This window comes from Loxodonta africana, chromosome 25 (assembly GCF_030014295.1).
Source record: "Loxodonta africana isolate mLoxAfr1 chromosome 25, mLoxAfr1.hap2, whole genome shotgun sequence".
Lineage (NCBI taxonomy): Eukaryota > Metazoa > Chordata > Mammalia > Proboscidea > Elephantidae > Loxodonta > Loxodonta africana.
In genome coordinates this window covers 15,718,713-15,739,163 of record NC_087366.1, presented here as the reverse complement: position 1 = coordinate 15,739,163, position 20,451 = coordinate 15,718,713, and the positions used below count along the sequence as shown (strand labels likewise).

General features: G+C 34.1%; 1 protein-coding gene across 3 annotated transcripts in view; it reads left to right on the top strand.

The window, feature by feature from the left end:
• The window catches only part of ODR4 (odr-4 GPCR localization factor homolog), a 50,268-nt gene that overhangs the window by 18,434 nt on the left and 11,383 nt on the right, over positions 1-20,451 (top strand). Inside the window, exons 6-13 of one of the 3 annotated variants that reach the window (XR_002785971.2) lie at positions 1,022-1,058; positions 1,998-2,138; positions 2,994-3,089; positions 4,630-4,698; positions 9,877-10,005; positions 10,700-10,796; positions 16,296-16,481; positions 19,904-19,986. Coding sequence is in view for 2 of the 3 variants with exons in the window: in XM_003410838.4 (XP_003410886.1) it covers positions 1,022-1,058; positions 1,998-2,138; positions 2,994-3,089; positions 4,630-4,698; positions 9,877-10,005; positions 10,700-10,796; positions 16,296-16,481 (755 nt within the window). In the remaining variant the exon portion in view is untranslated. The remainder of the gene's footprint in view (positions 1-1,021; positions 1,059-1,997; positions 2,139-2,993; positions 3,090-4,629; positions 4,699-9,876; positions 10,006-10,699; positions 10,797-16,295; positions 16,482-19,903; positions 19,987-20,451) is intronic. The other 2 variants (XM_010590940.3, XM_003410838.4) reach the window with 2 other exon arrangements.

The following is a 20,451-nucleotide window of genomic DNA, read 5'->3' as shown; positions in this document are numbered from 1 at the left end:
TGTCTATTCTTATATACCCAAGCACACAATAAGTCCCCTAGAGAGAGAAAAATGCCCACTCTCAGCTTAGGTAAAGTGACGCATTAATTGTGTGAAAGCTTTAATTTCCAATTCCTATGGATAAACTCTGTGGGAGAAAGATGTCACAGTCTGCTTCCATAAAGATTTATAGCCTCGAAAACCCTATGGGGCAGTGCTACTCTGTCCTGTAGGGTCACTATGAGTCGGAATAGGTTAGACAGCAATGCGTTTTTGGAGTATAGGTAAACTCTACAAATCGAAGCACAAGTTGGCTTTGAGTTTCTTGAAAACTTATCCAAGAAATTTTCATGACTTTGACTAAAGGTCAGGTGACACTAAAAGCCCACTATAGGGCCTCCTTAGCTTCTCTCCTCTACATCCTGCCAGGACAAGGGTAACTCCCAAGCAAAAAAGCAGCCTCACCGAGGGAGTATAGCAGTCCAAGGGCCAAAGAAACTAGGACTTCAAAGACAAAATTCAAAAAGTAATCATTTCTCCAGAAGCAGAGATTTTAACTCCTGTGGTATTAACTGGAAGTTCATGTATAAGACCTTTGACCCAATAAATATTCTTAGGCTTGACACCATCCAAGTCAGTATTCCTCTTCTATGTTAAGGAGGGTGTGTATTTGAAGAAAATTTTGCAAGTGCTTCCATTCTGTTCATTGTCATTAGCAGGATTTGTAGGTAGAAGGAAATAGTTTTCAAGCACCACAGATATTATAGGTAGAGCATGTGCGTGTATATATACATATAACATGTGTATGATATGTATGTATACGTGTAATGTGTCTATATGTATATTGCTTAATATATAGATAAATTAACATCTATATATGTAATGTATATGTGTATATATGCATTTAAGTGTATGAAAGTATGATTTTTTAAAAACTTATATGCATGTACTGTGTTTTATTTTTATTTCTTAATGGATTTTTAAAATTTAATTATCAAGAGTTACTTCTATTTTTGGTTATTTCTGTCCTTAATTAGTAAAGAATATTTTGTCGAACTTATGATACCCGTGATCCAAAGGTAAGAAAAATTACTCTCTAAAGATATTTCTGTGTCATAAATTTTGAAATAAACTTTATTTTTATAATTAGTCTTAATTATTGTCAATGCCATTTCTTCCTGTTGCTATTCACAACCGCCTGTAGTTCTTTTTTTCTTTTCTTTTTGAAATGTAGTTAATTTTATTAGGGCAATAACGAATGCAAAGAAACATATATTTTTAATTGTTAGAATATTTTCATCATGTGCGATCGATCTTGTTTACATGTTCAGTTTTTTTATTTGGAAGACTGGTAGTAAAAATGTCTAAGGGCTTTTAGTAGCCACAGTGTCTATGAAGCAAGCTGTCTGTATTCAGTGGAACCCAGACTTAGGTTTTGAAAAAGTAACTTTGTGACCCTCTATTTTCATAAATAGGAAATTCACAGAAATATGTAGTTTATTGAGGAGAAGCAGCAGTTTTGAATCAGGTTACTCAGGTACACAACCTAAACATAATGCACTTAATTCGCTAATTTAAATAAGCTAACATTGCTGCATAGTCTGTTAGCAAGGTGGAACAGAAAGGAGAGTGTCTGGCACCTGCGAGTTCACTTAGTGATTATTTGTTCCACATCAGAAGCTTCAGAATCGATACTATTGCAGATGAGAGCTAGAGGACAAGGGGACTTTTTCAGATATGTGAACAATGGACGTTTCTGATCCTTTTTCTGCCAATCCTTCAGTGGGGAGGGTGAGGTGAGAGGGTGCCAGGTTACCTGGATTGTACTGAACTTAATATATACCTCATTTTTATTTAGTTCTTATCTGTATCCCTTTGAACAAAGAATTTGGCAAAATATATTGGACATCAGATTGTATGGGTTATCATTTTGTATATTTTCTAATATTTTATTGATCCATGTATTTTACCTAAACCACATCATAATTTATGCTTTTCCCTCTTTCTCACTGCTGAAGAGTTCAGCAAGACCAGCAGATTGGAAGTACCAGAATGGACTATCAACTTCATGGCTTTCCTTAGAGTGTACAGTTCACATTAATATTCACATTCCACTTTCTACTACTAATGCCAGCTATACTCTGGAGAAAAATACAAAGGTATCAGAGCAAAATGTGTTTTCTTTAGTAATTGCTGAGTGGACAGTCTGCTTTAATTCTGGTTGTCTGTGCCATTTGTTTTATAATCCTCAAACATTACATTCTATTTATAATGATATTGTTAGAAGTAACCAACTGCTCCTACCCAAGCCAGATTATAAATTTTTTTAGGTGTAGGACAGTGTCACAATGCTAGTGTATTTAGCATAATAGGCATTCAATAAATATTTGTTAGTTAAAATGTAGTTATGAGTTGGAATCGACTCGACAGCAGTGAATTTGGTTTTGGGGTTTTAAATAAATTTTAAAATCTAGTTATGTAAAATGTATTTATGTAAGAAGGCTTCCTGTTTGGCCTTTTTGCTCTCTTGGTCCTTAGTTTTGCCTTTCCTTTTCCAATTCTTTTTGCGTTTCTATGCCATTCTTTTGTTTGTCTCATTTAATTTGCTTTTCTTTGCTTCCTACTGAAGTAAACAAATGGAGTTTAATTTTTCCTCCTTAATACTGCTTTATATTATTTGTCTGGGACTCTTTCTTTTTTCTCCCCCCCCCTTTTTTTTTAAGATAATGGGTATTATTGAATGTTATTTGACTGTGTTCATGTAATATCACATAAGTCTGTGATATAAATGTTAGTTTGGAATAAAGTCCAGGGGGAAAAAACCCCCAAAACTGTAAGGTTCCAAAAATGGAGGATACACTCTTTTTATTCAGGAGACTTAATTTAAGTACAACATTACTAATACTATGGGATTTTTAATATATCTATATGTTTGGTGGAATAAAGTAGAGTCTAGGGAATTTAATTTAGATGGAATTAAAACTGAAGAATATCCATGCTGTGTTTCTTTCAAGAATGGGCTTACACGCTGGGCCAAGCAAATAGAAAATGGTGTATTTTTGATTAATGGCCAAGTTAAAGATGAAGATTGTGACCTATTACAAGGACAGGTAAGTTAAGAGACAATTACTTTGCTTATGAAATTATTTGTGCTTAAGGAAAAATAAAAGATACCTTTAGCTCTTTAGTCCTTGCCTTTATGAAAACAGGAGTTTTCATCTACAGGTAGTCCCTGATTTACAGTCTATGTAAGTTACGACAGACTACACTTTAACAACCTTCTGTTTTTTTGTTTGTATATCTTAGTAGTAGTACTATGTACTATATACAATTTTGTAGTGCATACTTTGCTGATGTCATCATATCTGTAAGTTTATATGTAATGTTTTCAACCCCAAAAGATGAAGGTTCGATTTGTAAAGATACTGATAATAAGAGGTAATAATATGAAAACTTAAAAAAAAAAAAAAAAGGTATTCAGCATGCATCAGAACTGATTTACAAAGGAGTCATCAGAACAGAACCCGATCGTAAGTCGGGGGCTACCCGTACTTCTCATTTCTAAAGTCTTTTAATGTAAAAGATGAATTTTTTTTCCCCAAAAAATGATGGAAGAGGATTATTTCTGATCTAATTGGAATCCTAAAACCTGAAGAAGGGAGTGTCATATAATCTGAAGGTCCTTTGAATGGTAAACTGCTTATTGAAAACTAAAGGCCACGTATCATTTTGCCATGATAGCAGTTTCAAGGCTATGTAGGGCCATCTTAAAGGAAGGGTCTGTGAGGCCTTCTAAAATAGCTTTGACCTAAAGGAAGGGGAACTTTGGTCATCTCTCCCTTTAGAGCAGGGGTCAGTAAACATTATGTATAGAATCAAGTAGTAAATACCGTAGACTTTGCAGACCAGATGGTCTCTTGTAACTATTCAGCTCTGCTGTTGTAACATGAAAGCAGCCACTGACAATATTGAGTGTTTCTGGTTGTGCTCCAGTAAAACCTTATTTACAAAAATAGGTGGCAGTCTGGATTTGGGCCAGAGGCTACATATAGATTGCCAATCCTAGCTTAGAAAAATAAAAGTAGAGAATTTTTATGATATTAATGGTTTTTAGGAATACACATTGATTTAGAATATACAGAGTTACATACCTATTGTTATGGATTGAATTGTGTCCCCCCAAAATGTGTGTTCAATCCTAACCCCTGTACCTTTGTATTAATCCTGTTTGGGAATGATTTTCTTTGTTGCATTAATGAGATCATGTCAGTGTGAGGTGTGTCCTAAACCTAATCACTTCTGAGGTATAAGAAGAGCAGATTAGACACAAAAGCAAGCACAAACAGGGAGTAAGATAGATGCCACATGAGGATTGCTAAGGAACTTCTAGGGCCGGTGCCTTGAATTCTGATCTAGCCTCCTAACTATGAGAAAATGAATTTCTGTTCTTTAAAAGCCAGCCACATGTGGTTTTTCTGTTACAGCATCACTAGTAAACTAAGACGTAGGAAAAAGCTATGTTAAAAAATAAGTAATGGTACTTGTTTTTTTCTCTTAAGTCACTTGATATATAGAATAGACCCTAAATTATCTTTTATGTTCCAATTGCATTCTCAACAATCTGGCTTTTTAACTTTGTGTTTTTTTCAGAAAAAATCTTCTAGAGGAAATGCTCAAGTGACTCGTCAGTCTTTTGATGTCAGAGTTCTAACACAGTTGGTAAATATTTAAATACCACTTAGGGTATCGAAAATATATTATTTCTTACAATAACCATAATGGACGTTTTCTGTTTGTATGTTTATAAATAAAGTATCAAAGAATTTTTAGAGATGAAAGGGAGTATATTAAATAGGTAGTTCTAGAAAGTTCCTCCCAAGAAACATTAATAAAATCTACTTATGTCTTTGGCTCAAAGCTGTTAAGATATTAACATCAACTAGATAACAATTGAAAAAAAATAATAAATATATGAGTGTGTGTATATATGCGTGTACACATGAATATATAAGTATTTTGGGTTGCAGATTTTATAAGCAAAGTTGCAGTTCTTAACAACTTAAAAGAAGTGTACACAGATCTGCCAAGAGTGGTCATGTACTTAATTTGAAGTAGGTTTGTACCTCCTTATATTTTATAAAAATCAAAATATTAGCAAGTTTTATATTTTTATCATTATTTTAATTATACATCTTTTCAGTATCTTGAAGAATAAAAGGTTAAAGCTGCTGATTATTCCTAAAATTATACATGCTTTTGATTTTAATCCTTTTTAAGATTATCTTAGAGAACAGGTGAGGCACACCCCTGTTTTTAGGAAACAATTTTAATATTCTGGAAACCTAGAAATAGGTACTACTAGCAAGAGTAGTGTTTTTTTAACTAAATAAAATAGAATTAAAAGCAATTTGATGTATGATGACATTTTAACTTCATTTTCTGTGATTAGAAATAGAGCATTACTAAACTGTCACTGGACTTAGGCCACTCAACATGCGTTCTCAATTTTCCTTCTCAATACCTCAAAGTATTTTTATTTTTATTGTTCTCCTTCCTTTTAATTTCAGAAGAAGTGTCCTTTGTCTTAAGGCTATTCCTCCACCTGTATGCTCTTTACTAGTTATGCTTATGTGAACTCTTGGTTTATTAAACAATATGATTAAAATTTTTAGTGATAAAATTGCAGTTGAGGGATTTATAGTGTGTAGGGATATAGAGAGAAGAGTGGTAAATACTGTCTTAAAAGTCAGTTTCTTGAAATAATATTTGATGATGTTTGTATTGTGTGCCGTGAACTCAATCCCGTCTCGTAGTAACCCTTTAGGCAGAGTCGAACTGCCCCACAGTAAATCTTTACAGAAGCAGACTGCCACATCCTGCGGAGCAGCTGGTGGGTTAAAACCTCCGGCCTTTTGGTTACTAGATGGGTGCTTAACCATTGCACCACCAGGGCTCTTTATATAATAGTATATTTTTGTTAACTTTTCCACTGATCACCTTGGCTAGAAACTTTTGAGTGACTGGTGTAGGTATTCCAGAGCCCTGGTGACACAGTGGTTTTATGCACTTGGCAGTTTCAGCGCGCAAGCCACTCTGCAGGAGAAAGATCTAACAGTCTGCTTCTGTAAAGATTGCAGCCTTGGAAACTCGATGGGGCAGTTCTGCTCTATCCTGTAGGGTCGCTATGAGCTGGAATCGACTAGACGGCAACAGATTTGGTTTTTTCTGTTTGTTTTGGTTTTGGTATGTATTAAGTAGTCAGTAAATACTTGATGCCACTTTCCATCCACTCAACCTCCATGAAGTTTTGCTGATTCATTCTTTGCAGTGTTAAGCTCATCTTTTATATTCCTTAAAGCCCCGTTGCCATTAACCTTACAACAATTATTATTTTACCTAGATTATCACAGGTTACTTCTGCCTGGTTTCTCTCCGTACTTTCACCCTTGCCATAAGTGATATGCTTACTCTGAAAACCCTTAGACCTTTTTTTGTGTGTCTGTTTTATAATCATATGATATTAGGTATGATTGGAGTCCTAGTGGCACAGTGGTTAGGGGCTCGGCTGCTAACCAAAACGTCAGCAGTTTGAGTCCACCAGCCACTTCTTGAAAACCCTGTGGGGCGGTTCTACTATGCCCTGTAGGATTGCTGTGAGTCGCAATCAATTCAGCAGCAATGGATATAGGTTCTTTGGATGGCAGAAGGCACTCAGATAAGTGAAAAGCAGATTGATTGTTACTCAAAGCTCCAAACAGGAGAAGGCTACCAAGCAGAGCCACCCAGGAAGTGTACCTGGGGACAGGATAAGAGCAAGCTGGAGTTCCAGGAAATGGCTTATATATGGGAGGTGGGGTAGGGCGAACTAGGTTATGCAGGCTTCTTGGTGATTGGACATTTTGACAGTCCCTTGGGCCTGAAGAAGAAGGGGGCTGTCTAGGAACAGTCCCTGGGTGTTAGGAGTCTGGAGGCTTCTATATGTTGTAGCCCAGGAGTGTCAGAACTTGATAAGGAAGTAGTTGGAATGTGGGCTTAACAGCCTTCCTGCGAAGGAGAACTGAGAATTTTTTAGCCACGATCTCAACATTGAGTAAAGAAAACACTTGTGAAATAATATCTTTTAGAATATTTTTCATATTTCTAATCTGTCCTGCATATAACCTCACATCCTTTATGAATCACAATTTGCATTTAATCATTCTTTCAGGAAATATTTATTGAGTGCGTATACAGGTCAGCCACTGCTTGTGTTACTCTCCTTGCTCAAAATTTCTTAATGGCTCTGTATTGGCTCGTGGAAAGGTAATTCCAGGCTCTTCATAGCCTCAGCATACCTTTTTTAATTCTTATTTTCTAACTTGCTCTTACTATTCTAGATCTGTGCTTGCTATGCCATTAAAATTCTGTGTATTTCCTGAACCATGTGTCTCGCTAGTGCCATGTTTTTTCTGTTACCTATGTCAGAGTCCTATCTGTACATTAAGGTATAGGCCAAATACCAGCACTTCTTTGAAGTTTCATTTGGTCACCATAGCCAGAGGGATTTTTTCTTATCCAAAATCCCATATCCGTATTGCAGAAGTTCCTCCACTTAATGAACAAGTTAGAGCCCCAAAGGATATTTGTAAGCCAGTTTGTTCTTAAGTCCAGAGTAATCAAAGAGAAGTTTACATTTGTAGAACCCAAATGCATTTCCACCAAAAAGGAATGAGACTCAGTCCTTATGTCCTTTCAAACTCTTCTCCTTAATATGTTTGATTGTATGTGTGTGTGTATAGCCTTTTATATAAATATATATCTATACGTGTATATATGTATATAAAACCAAAAAACCAAACCCATTGCCATCGACTCAATTCCAACTCATAGTGACCCTGTAGGACAGAGTAGAACTGCCCCATAGAGTTTCCAAGGAACGCCTGGCGGATTTGAACTGCCAGCCTTTAGGTTAGCAGCTGTAGCACTTAACCACTACACCACCAGGGTTTCCTGTATATATGTATATATATATATGTGTATACACACATATGTATGTATACATATATATATATAGTCACGGTGTTTTCAGTCACCTCGTATGCGTGCTAAAGCTGGACAGTGAACAAGGAAGTCTGGAGAAGAATTGACACTTTTGAGTTGTGGTGTTGGTGAAGAATATTGAATATACCAAGGACTGCCAAAAGAATGAACAAATCTATCTTGGAAGAAGTATAACCAGAATGCTCCTTAGAAGCGAGGATGACGAGACTACATTTCATATGCTTTGTACATGTTATAAGGAGAGATCACTCCCTGCAGAAGGGCATCCATCATGCTTGGTAAAGTAGAGGGCCAGCAAAAAAGAGGCAGACCTTCATTGAGATGGGTTGACACAGTGGCTGCAACAATGGGCTCAAGTATAACAACCGTGAGGATAATACAGACCTGGGCAGTGTTTCATTCTGTTGTATATAGGGTTGCCATGAGTTGGAGAAACTCAACGGCACCTATCAACAACAACATATTATATATGTATGTATAAAATAGGGCATCGTTTTCCAAAATGGAATAATTTCATGTGAAATTGATGAGGGAAACCTGTTACTCCTCCACCTTCACCTTATAGATGTATTGATAGTCTCCAAAGCGTCCTAGGAAACTTAGTCCAGATGGAGTACCAGCATGGTCACTTTGTTGCTGGAGTTGAAGATAGTTATTTTTATAATGGACCTGGGACCTGTAGAACTATTTGGTTTGTGACAATTTTTTTGTTTGTTTTTTGTTTTTACCAACAAGACCTGTTTAAATTCTTAAAAAAAAAAAAAACCAGCCTTTGCGTGAAGTACCATTAGGCACTGAGTGCCGAGGCCGTTTTGGTGGCTGCATATTTCAGGTCTTCCTGTTTGTGTCATGTATTTCCTCACTTCTTCCTGATGATTTGCATTTTATTCTTCACAACTGACCCTACTGTTTTGTTTTTTAAATAATATTGTGAATGTTTACACAGCAAATTACATATATATTTGACAATTTCTACACAAATTGTTCAGTGGCATTAGTTACGTTTTTCACAATGTGTTAGCATTCTGGTTGTTCCCTTTGACCCTATTGTTGAATAATTTATTCTAAATGTACTTATAACATGTATTAGTTTCTTACCACTTCCAGTTTTGTTTTGATCATGATTTTTGTTCCCATTGTAGTTTTAGGCTTCTAATAGTACTTTGTTTCATTGCTTTCCTTTTTTCACACTTATTAAAGTTATGAGGTGAAAAGTATCGTAAAACACCTCAAAAGCAAGTGGGAACTAACACTCCTTACAGTGAAAAAGAATGGGACTGTGAGATAGACATAATTGATTATAACCACTGATGCCATTATCTGGTGACAGGCATAGTTGACTTGCTTTATTTTTCACTCTGCAGTGTAGTATCGTATCTGTGAAAGATATGAATCGAATATGTGTAAATGAGTGTGTGTACACTGCCTGTACTTTTACCATATTCATCACATCCTGCTTTGTACTGCAGTTATTTTGTGTGTGTCTTACGTTGCATACTTTACTATATTGTCTTCTTTAGATACCTTTTCATCTTCACAGTGCTTATGTAAACAATCTGCAAATAATATGTTTTTAGTAAATGAATGAATGTTGGTGTCTTAGGTGGTTGTATTAGTAAGAAAAAACTTAGATGTAGTTGTTTTAATTTCAGGCTGCATTCAAAATGCCCAGTAAATAATATATAACTTAAAAAGAGAAAAATGATGGCCTTTTAATAATTTCTGGAGAATATTTTCAAACACTTGGCTCGGTCAAAAATCTCTTCTCTCTCTTTAAAACAACTTATACAGTATTTAAATGTTTCATGTAACTGCTATTTATTAGCTGTTAGAAATAAAACAGATTTTGTCTTTCAGCTTCTGAATTCAGACCACAGATCCACAGCCGCAGTCCAGATCTGCAGTGGTTCTATCAACCTTAAGGGCGCTGTGAAATGCAGAGCTTATATTCACAACAGTAAACCCAAGGTTAAAGATGCCATGCAGGTACAAAAAGGAATAACTGGTGTATGAAAAGCAGAAGCATCCTAATATAGCTATTCAGATATCCTAAAATTTTATCTTTTTTCCATCTTAGATTGCATAATTATCAATCTGACCTTAACTGATAAAGGCCCAACTTGTCGGACAGTCCAAATACACCATATAATTAGTTCTGAGTTTTTTATATGTAGAATATCTATTTTATGTTTTTCTTAAAGTGATGATTCTATATATTTATTAAGTATTCTACAGTGTGGACTTATTAATTCACTTGACATCCTCTGAGACACATTAAATTTTTTAAATAAAAGGAAAAGTATTCATTGGAAGGACTATTAAGTAGTGTTCTATAATCTATGAAATTCAGAAATTTAAAAACTGAGGGCTGCCACTTTTGTCGCAGTTATGTATTTCCCCATTTAGGGCACTGGAGTTGTTTGGTTAGATTCAAAATTTCATTCAGTTATTTGGTTTTAATATGTTGTTTAGATGAGGACTGTGCAAATTTAACATTAAACTATTAATGAATTAATAAGCATGCTAAATAAGTGGAAATTAAGAAGTTGAATGGTGTACTATTTATTTTAGATGTACTATTTATTTTAGGGGACATGAGTATGATTTTAGTAATAAAATAACCTAAATCTAAAGTAACTTTTATTTCTTACTGTGTTTTTCCTCTCGTTTTTTTCCATAGGCCATAAAGAGAGATATATTGAACACAGTTGCTGATCGTTGTGAGATACTATTTGAGGACCTGCTTTTGAATGAAATTCCAGAAAAAAAAGTTATGGGTATAAAATACGTACTTTTGTTATTTTACATGTGTTTAATTGATACGGTAACAGGATGTGACGATATAATAGATGTCATTTTTTATATCTACCTTTATTATAGGAATATGTCATCTTTTACCATTATTATTGAATGAAAAATTTTCACTTGCCACCCAAAAAATTGTTTTGAACACTTTATAATAGCAACATGTGTCAGTATTGAACAATTTCAGGGAGAATTTTATTTTTAATTAATTCTGAGCGACCATCCCCTGCCAGAATGAGTAAACTTTGTTGGTATTTTAAAGTTGATATTTTTTATTAATATCCCTGAGATTTTTTGGAGTTCCTGGGTAGTGCAAACTGTTAATGCTGTTAATATGCTCAGCTTCTAACCAAAAGATTGGAAGTTTGAGTCCACCCAGAGGCACCTTGGAAGAAAAGCCTGGTGACTGACTTTTGAAAAATCAGCCACTGAAAACCCTATGGAGCACAGTTCTACTGTGACACACATGAGGTTGCCGTGAGTTGGAATCAATGAAAACTGTTAGTGGTATGAGATTTTTCAAGGATTATTCCTAAATGAAATATTTGTTTATTAGTGTTGAGTATCATAAAATAGGTTTCTTAATAAGTACTGGAAACCCTGGTGGTGTAGTGGTTAAAAATTCGGCTGCTAACCAAAAGGTCGGCAGTTCAAATCCATCAGGCACTCCTTGGAAACTCTATGGGGCAGTTCTACTCTGTCCTATAGGGTCGCTATGAGTTGGAATCGACTTGATGGCAATGGGTTTGGTTTTTTTGGTTTTTAATAAGTACAAATTTGTGATCCATATATGATTAATCTCTTTTATTGTTACCAAATATTTTTTCTATACTAGTTTATATACTTCCCAGCTGTTACTCTTTAAATGTACTATTTTTTAAATGGTACATTTAGAAAAGGCTGAGTCATGGTTTCTTAACTTTTTATAATTATTCTGTCTTTTGGAAACTTAATAAATGCCATTTTGGTAATTTGTACTAAAAATTGTTTTTACTGAACAAAAAGCTATAATATTGAACATGCTTTTTGAAGCTACACCCTCATCTTTTCACTTTCTAATATTTAGATGCGAGTAGATTGTAATTCACATTTTAGATATGCACATAATTGAACCATTAGCTTAAGGGAATATTTATATGTTTATAAGAAAAAAGCATAGCTCCTCTGTATAACTTTTTTTAGTACTATTAACAGATAATACATTAGATCTGATGGACTAATCGTAATAGATCCTTGAAATTGCCAGATTTAATATTTGCCTTTGTCCGTCCAGCAGTTCACAAGTAACCGTTATGATCTATGCACTAATAATGTATAATTTTGCTGATATATGAATATGAGTCTTACAGTAACTGGGCTGAGATTTTTATTTTGATCACTTAGCCAGCCAGCTGTCCTAGCAGCCTCATCTCAGAATGACATTGTTTTTACTACTTGACTTTGTGTATATGGTAATTGTGTGTTAAACAGTTCATCCTTTTATAGCGACCTTATAGGACAGAGTAGAGTTGCTCCATAGGGTTTCTAAGGAGCGCCTGGTGGATTCAAACTGCCATCCCTTTGGTTAGCAGCTGAACACTTTACTACCCCACCAGGGTTTCCTTAAGAGCATCAATGCGTATTAATACCTTTGTTTTTAGGACTTTCATGGATATGTGGTTGTATCCACCATTAATGCCAAGGATCTAGCTTATCATACACATTAATAAATACTCTTTTACATTTAAGAATACTTCATAAAAATGGTACTATATGATTGTCCTAGTATTAGTTTATATTAAGTGATTTAGTATTTTGAAATTTTTGCTGATGCCAATTCATAAAATTAATGGCTTTAATAGTAGTTGTACTATTTGTCATTAAACTTAATATTTTAGAAATTAATACTGCTATTTAATTCTAAATATTTTTAAAAAGTCAGAAGAGCTTTCACTGGTAATTGAATGATCTTTTAGGACTGTGTGAAGAGAATAAACAGTGGAAGTAGTTTGTGGAAAAAGCAAGGACTTTGAAATTTTTGGTCTCTGTGTCTACCCTACCATGAGCAGAATGGCCTTGGGCACATGACTGAGCCTAGCTAAGCATCCATTTCCTTGTATGTAAAACAGGGTTATAATACCTAGACTGTGAAACTGAGATTAAGTGAAATGATGTTTGTAAATCACCTAGTACAAATTGGTATGAGTCAAGCCTTCAGTAAGTAGTAGCTGCTATTATGTTGAAGGTAGTGAGGGAGAATTACTTATTTTATGTTACCCAAAAACCCAGTGTCGTCGAGTCGATTCCGACTCATAGCGATCCTACAGACAGAGTAGAACTGCCCCACAGAGTTTCCAAGGAGCACCTGGCAGATTTGAACTGCCAACCCTTTGGTTAGCAGCCGTAGCACTTATTTTATGTTAGCTGTCTTTAGAATTTAATTTTTGCTAAATGTAGCATTATCTTTCAAAAAGAAATCAAAAGTGAATTAATATATTTCAAGCTTTTAGCACAAGTCTGTGATAATTATTCCAGCAAAATGTTAGTTAACCTTAAATATCAAGATAAAAGAATAATTGCAAGTATAATAATAGTACGAATAAATATAAATTTGGAAGCTGAATATATGTATGTGTGTGTGTGTGTGTATACACACACACAGCAAAATAACCAAACCTGTTGCCATTGAGTCGATTCTGACTCACAGTGACCCTATAGGACACAGTAGAAGTGGCCCCATAGGGTTTCCAAGTTGCGGCTGGTAGCCTGATGGATTCGGACTGCCAACCTTTGGTTAGCAGCCGTAGCTCTTAACCACTGCACCATCAGGGCTCTGATATATATATACACATATACGTATACGTACACGTACACGTACACGTACACATACACATATACATATATACACGCACACACGCACACGTGCACACACGCACACGTGCACACACGCACACGCAAACGCACGCACACACACCGAATTGTTAGAATTTAGACTTGTCGTCATTTTACCTAGCTTCTCCTCCTTACACATGGGAAAGAGCTTGTAGGTACTGTAACATGTAATATAGCAAAACACAGAATGTGTGACAAGAAATGGATCTGAATGGGAATATTTTCGTATGCATAGGAAGTCTGCAAAGGGCATATTAAGTCCACACGTCAAACCTTTAAACATAATCTTTGCATTTTGGTTGTCAGAAAAAGAACATAATACTTGAATGACAGTGAAAAATATAAGAACTAATTAATCTTTTTACTTGTTGTGGTCTTTCCCTTATTCGATTCCCCTTCATAAATATTACAGACTTCGTTAATTATATCTTAGAAGCCCCCATTCAGTCCTGCCCAACTTCTCTCAGTGGATGACCTACTCGTTGTGAGAAGTGAGGTCATCAGTTGTGGAATCTCCTCCATCCTACTATCCACACCGGTTTGCACCACTTTTCCACTCAGAACATTGTAATCTATTGGCCCGTGGTCATGGTTCCCATCTCTGGATTGCACTTTTCATCCCTTCATGCAAATGTCTGCTTACCCTTTAAGACTCAGTTCAGATATCACCTATTCTACAAAACTTTGTATAACACTCCAGTATGAGTAGGATTCTGTGTCTTAGCAGCAGAAACCTAATTCTTGTAAAATAGGCTTAAATTAAAAAAAAAAAAAATCTCTCTTTTTGAAGTTACTCAAATAATGTTAAATTATATACTCTGACACTGGAAAATACCTATACAATTCTTTTTATACTTTTTGAGATGTGTTTTTTAAAAAAGACCTGCCCTCCCATTTTTAACCTAAGATCAGTTTGAAAATTTGGACTTATTTAAATACTGAGTTGCCCAATTAACTTATTAATTTGAAAATTACATTTGCTTTTTCTTTATTAATGAGTAATTTAAAAAAATTATTGCAACCAGTTCTTTAACATTTGATTTTATAGATTTTCTTTTTTTTTCAGGCAAACCTAGAATTAATGTGATTTGATTTGGATTTTAAATTTTGCATGCTAATTACTCATACACATCTTAGCCATCTTTGGAAGTTTTGAACTTTACCTGTTTCAAGTAACTGTGGCCCAAAATAAAATAATATATTCCTAATTTTAATGTGGAGCCCTGGTGGTGCAGTGGTTAAGTGTTCAGCTGCTAACCAAACGGTCGGCGGTTTGAAGCCACCAGCCGCTCCTTGGAAACTCTAAGGGGTGGTTCTACTCTGTCCTATAGGGTTACTGTGAGTTGGAATTTACTTGTTGGCAAAAGGTTTGTTTGTTTGTTTGTTTTAGTTGTGTTTTTTTTTTACAACTTAGGTACTACAGTACAGATTGCAGTAATGTAATTCTACAGCTAGGCGGCGATCTGGTCAAAGAGTAAAACTTTCTCCCAGTTCTGTTCAAACAAGATAATAAGCAGAATCTGGAAGGAACACGTAGTGTATGTAAATCAACATTTCCCGTGACCATTAAGGAATTCATTATCTCTGTTTCTTATTACATAAAGCTACCATTAGTTTTTTTGACAAAGAAATGTAGGTTACTACCTTTGTGAGCCCTAGTTTTCTAATTGGTTTTTAAGTTGGTAGCTTTTTAAATCATACCCTTTGCTGGAAGAGTTTATTCTTTATATAAAATCTCTATTTGTTGATAGTTCATTAGAACCATTGTGTTCAACCAAATGGTAATTGTATGTCTGTGTGGGCCATGACTCTTTATGTTGGAAATGGGAGGAATTCTTACATTCCAGTTTGTGAATATTCAAGGAAGAATTAAACAGTTATTCACTCTTTATTTAGGTTCAGATTCATTTTTTCTAAAAAAGATTGAAGGCTGTTTGCAAAGAGGCAGACAAGTCAACCAGATAAAATAAATATTACTAATAATAATGAAGCAAAGGGAAAATGAAAAGCCAAGCAAAATGGATTTGGTAGTGAGATTAGTACATAAAATTTCTGTCTTGATGTCCTATATGTCCTTGAAGATGCTTGTAAGATGAAGTCAGTGGTAAGATTAGTACAAAAATGTATGCTGTTTTTTTTTTGTATATGTTACATGTACGTGGGCCACTGATTTGCATGAAGAAGGGGAAAATAAGTTGTAAAATTCACAGTGCTTATTATAAAGCTAAACATGGGTGGGATTATAAAGCTAAACAAGGGCAACTTTTCTGAAACCAGGAAGGAAATTCTCTCCTGGGTTCTCCTTCATAGGACAGTGGGTAATACAAGAACATGTAATCAATAACATCCTTATGTTGAAGGCAGTGATACTAAGTTTCATAGGAGTATTATTTAGGTACTTTGCATGGCTAGGGATATCAAGGGAAAACAGAATTCATTATGAGCAATTTTGTGCCAGGTACATTAGAAGTTAATAAAATAAAAATTATTGACCTTTTAGGCTTTATTTCTAATAGAAGCTTTCGTATATTTCTTGAAAATATATGTCATTGATACTAGTGGCATACTCATCTAAATATTGCTAATGTTTCTTTTTTTAGATTCTGAAAAAGAGTTCCACATGCTCCCTCACCGAGTTTTTGTCCCCATCCCTGGATCCACTGTAATGTTATGTGATTATAAATTTGATGATGAGTCAGCTGAAGAAATCAGAGACCATTTTATAGAGATGTTAGATCAAATAATTCAAATAGAAGATTTAGAAATTGCAGAGGAAATAAACACAGGTAATGTAAGATGTATTTAAGAAGCTTATTAGAATACAACTAAGACTACATAAGACATCTAGTTTAACTATTGTGTCTTTAGATTTCCTTAAAACTAGTTCTATTTGACATCTCAGAATATTAACTGAGGCATATTAAAATGTATCTGTTTATTTTCTATATATATAAACATAATGAACTTCTCTGTATCGTTCCAATTTTAGTATGTGTGCTGCTGAAGCGAGCACTTTTTATTAAGATGTATCTGTTTATTTTCTGCATATATAAACATAGTGTTTTCTTAGAGGATTTTACCGAAATTTAGAATATATTTTAGTCTTTTCCTAGCCTAGCAAGTAGAACGTCACATAATGACTTTAGTCTTAAATAGACAGAAATATATAGCTTTAAGTATTTCTTCTATTATGAGAGACATTTTCTGAAAATTCATTGGCTTAATTAACTTGGTTAAGTCTCACAAAGTTTTTAAACATTTTATTAAATGTTTGGTTTATATTATTTGTCTTTCTTTCCATATCCTCCTTATGTAATTGGGACAATAAGCTGAAATAAGCAGTTCCAAAAATTAGATAAAGATGATTATTATAGTGCATAGATTTGTCATACAATCCAGTTATGTAACACATTTTCCTCTCTTAGTACTTAAAATACACTTCTTTAAATATGTTCTGATTTGCCTTTCTAGGAGTATGTTACCCTGAATTAAAGCTAATATTTTAGTAATATTACTCAGTATTAGCATAGAACCTACCATGTGCCAGGCACTATTCTAAGAGCTTTAGAAATACTACATCATTATATATATTATAATAATGACATGTGATACATGTTATGTCATTGTAACAACCCTGTGACATAGATACTATTATTAACTTCAAGTTTCAGAAGAGAAAATTGAGGCTCAGAAAGGTTAAGTGACTTTTTCACGATTACAGAGCTCATTAATGGCGGAGCTGAAATTTGAACATAGTTTGATTCTAAAGTCAGTGCTTTTTAAAAAATAATTATGTTTTACTACCTTTCCATGTGACCCAATCAATACAGATTATAGGACTATGACTTTCCATGATCTAGATACTTCTTTTACTTGGACCCCCTTCATTCCGTCCTTTAAAAAAAATTTAAACTTAAATGGATATTACATTATCCTGGTTAGGTTTTTATCTTGATTATGCTAGTGTAATTTCTCTCTTGTTGGTTACTGTTATCATAAATGCTTTTCATATTCTTTTGTATTTTTTATCAAACTTTTACTGCATATCACATTACTGAACTAAGAATAGCTAACAGTAGCTCTGTATGCATAACTCATCCCATTCATAAGTTGCTTTAAGAATCACATTTAAAAAAATAAGGAGAGATCTCACTTAGATATTTTAAGACCACCATCTGTCTTAAATATTTAAACTCGTTTAATTTTGTCTTATATTTTAAACATAGTTTATAGACTCATACTTTATTCACTGATTTTTAAGTTCTACTTTTAAAAACAGTTGTGACCCTCAGTAATAGAGGTTAATATCCATCGTTTATACTGCTAAGGCAGATTTAAAAAAAAAATCCAAGTAGCTTCCACCACTGTAATATATACTTAAGGACATAATTATGGCAGCCTGTGTGGAGTAACCTCCCTAAAACAAAACTAAAGCCCAAGCTACTTCAGTTTTTAAAAAGTTCAGACTTCTTATGAAACCATTATATGTGCAGTTCAACAAACATTTATTGATTTTCTGTGAGATTCCTGAGGGTGGGGGCTTTGCCTCTTTTGTTCACTTCTGTATTTGTAGAACTTTACTTAGAGCCGAGCCCTCCCATGTCATAGATACTCAGTAAATATTTGTCGACTGAACAAATCATTGATGTCGTCAGTCCTAAGGATTGGGGTCCAGAGATCCATAAGACAATGATCCTGTCTTCAAGGACCTAAATAGAAAAAAATTTAAACCTTTTTTTTTGTCATTACATTTTTTAATATGTTCAGACTGAGTTAATGTCTCCATTTATACCATGTCATTGTTCCATGTTTTGTACTGCTCTTTTACATACTTTGCATATGTATAATTAACTAATCAGTAAGCATGTTAAATGTTAATCATCCACATTAGACTAAGATTTTTGAGAGCAAGTACCTAGAATGTTTATTTCTCTATCTGAGCACCATACCTAAAACATGGTGTAGGTATTTACTAAATATTTTTTACTGACTGACTGACATATATTGAATAGGAAATTTTAGGAAACTAGAACATGTCTTATTTTCAGACTACTGCATGCTTAAAATTATAGTAAAATTATAAGCCTATACCTCATCAGACATAAGATTGTTTAGGTTTGTGTAGGTTTGTGTAGGTTTGTGTGGTGTACACTACACTGAACATGATGACGATTTAAAAAGGATATGATAGTGATGGCTCTCTGGCTCAATAGTTCAGAACATTTTAAAAGGCATAATTTAAACACCTGAAAATATGTATTATTATCATTGCCCCAGAAATATTGTGGCTTACAACACTCATTCCACCTATTTATCAGATACTTATTAAGCATTTACTCCGTATAAGACAATAGAGACAAATCGGTAAAATGTGATTCCTTTCCTTAAGAAGCTTAATCTGATCAGGAGGATAGAATGTGTATGCATTACTAATTATGCAAAGATGATAGTGAAGTCCTAAGAGTACCTAATCTTAAGATTTAAGAGTAAAGATAAAGGTTTAGAGTGTCCAGTGATTTGGTTAATAATTCAATCAGAATAATGCTTCAACTATTGGTACTAACAATAATCTATAATCTGTAACAACACAGTTTTAGCATTGATGTATATTTTCAAATTTTAGTAAATTCTCTTTGTAACAACCTTTATGTTTCACTTGAACTGAAAGCACACCTCTGTCCTACTTGATGCTCTTGACGCTCTATAATATAGAGTGGATAATCCCAATTGTATTAACAGTTGCATAGTTTTGAATAGTATTCATAAGTGAATGATTTTTTAGCCTCAAAATAACCCACTTCTTCTCCATTATTATCATATTTAAATGTTAGTCCCTAACGAATAGCTTTTTATCATTTTATGGGTGGAAGGACGCCGCCTACCTTTTGGATAGTGATGAAGTACAAACCGTGTGTGCCACCCAGTGGCCTAGATGTATACTGCATGTATTTTAATCTTTTTTTTCAGCTTTCCCTCAGTAAGCCCTCATCATTAGCAGTGTTTGTACAGTGTTAAATACTAGCACAAACCTAGTAACCACAAAGTATTTTTAAATAATTTTTAAACTAAGATAATATAAATTTTAATCTGTTTACCTATTGTAGATTTTTATTTTCGTAAGTTTTCAGTATTGGAACTGAGTTGTATCTGTTTCATACTGTATTCTTAAAAATTTTTACTGTCTATATTTCTCTTTTTATGCTGGCAGTCTAGTATAGAGGTGGATTAACTGAGTAGGAAGAGTTTAATATTACAAGGACAGAGGAAACAACAGCAATTTGGAAAGTTTAGGTGTGTATACCTTTGTGTATGTGTATCAAACTCGTGGTTCCAGATGCTATTATGTATTTTTTTAATATTGTGTAACGTATTAAAGATAATATTTCAAGTATGGTAGATATGATCCTTTCAGGACTCTGCCCTAATTTTGAAACTTACATGAATCTTAAGTGATTGATTACTTGTTAATTGCCAATTATGTGTTAGGAATTAGGGTTCTAGAGATAAAATATATAGTCTCAGTTCTCAAAAGCTCACACTGTAGTAGGAAGTATAGAGAAATGAGTTATTCTAAAACAGATGATTAGGTCTATAATGGAGGAATGAACAGAGAATTATCAGAGTATAGAAGCATTATCCTTGGTAAGGGACTTAGGGAAATTAACCAAAGAAGGTGACATCTGAGATGATTTTAAAGTATGAATACAATTAAAAATAACTGTAGGCTTTTTAGGAATTGAACACTAATATCAGATA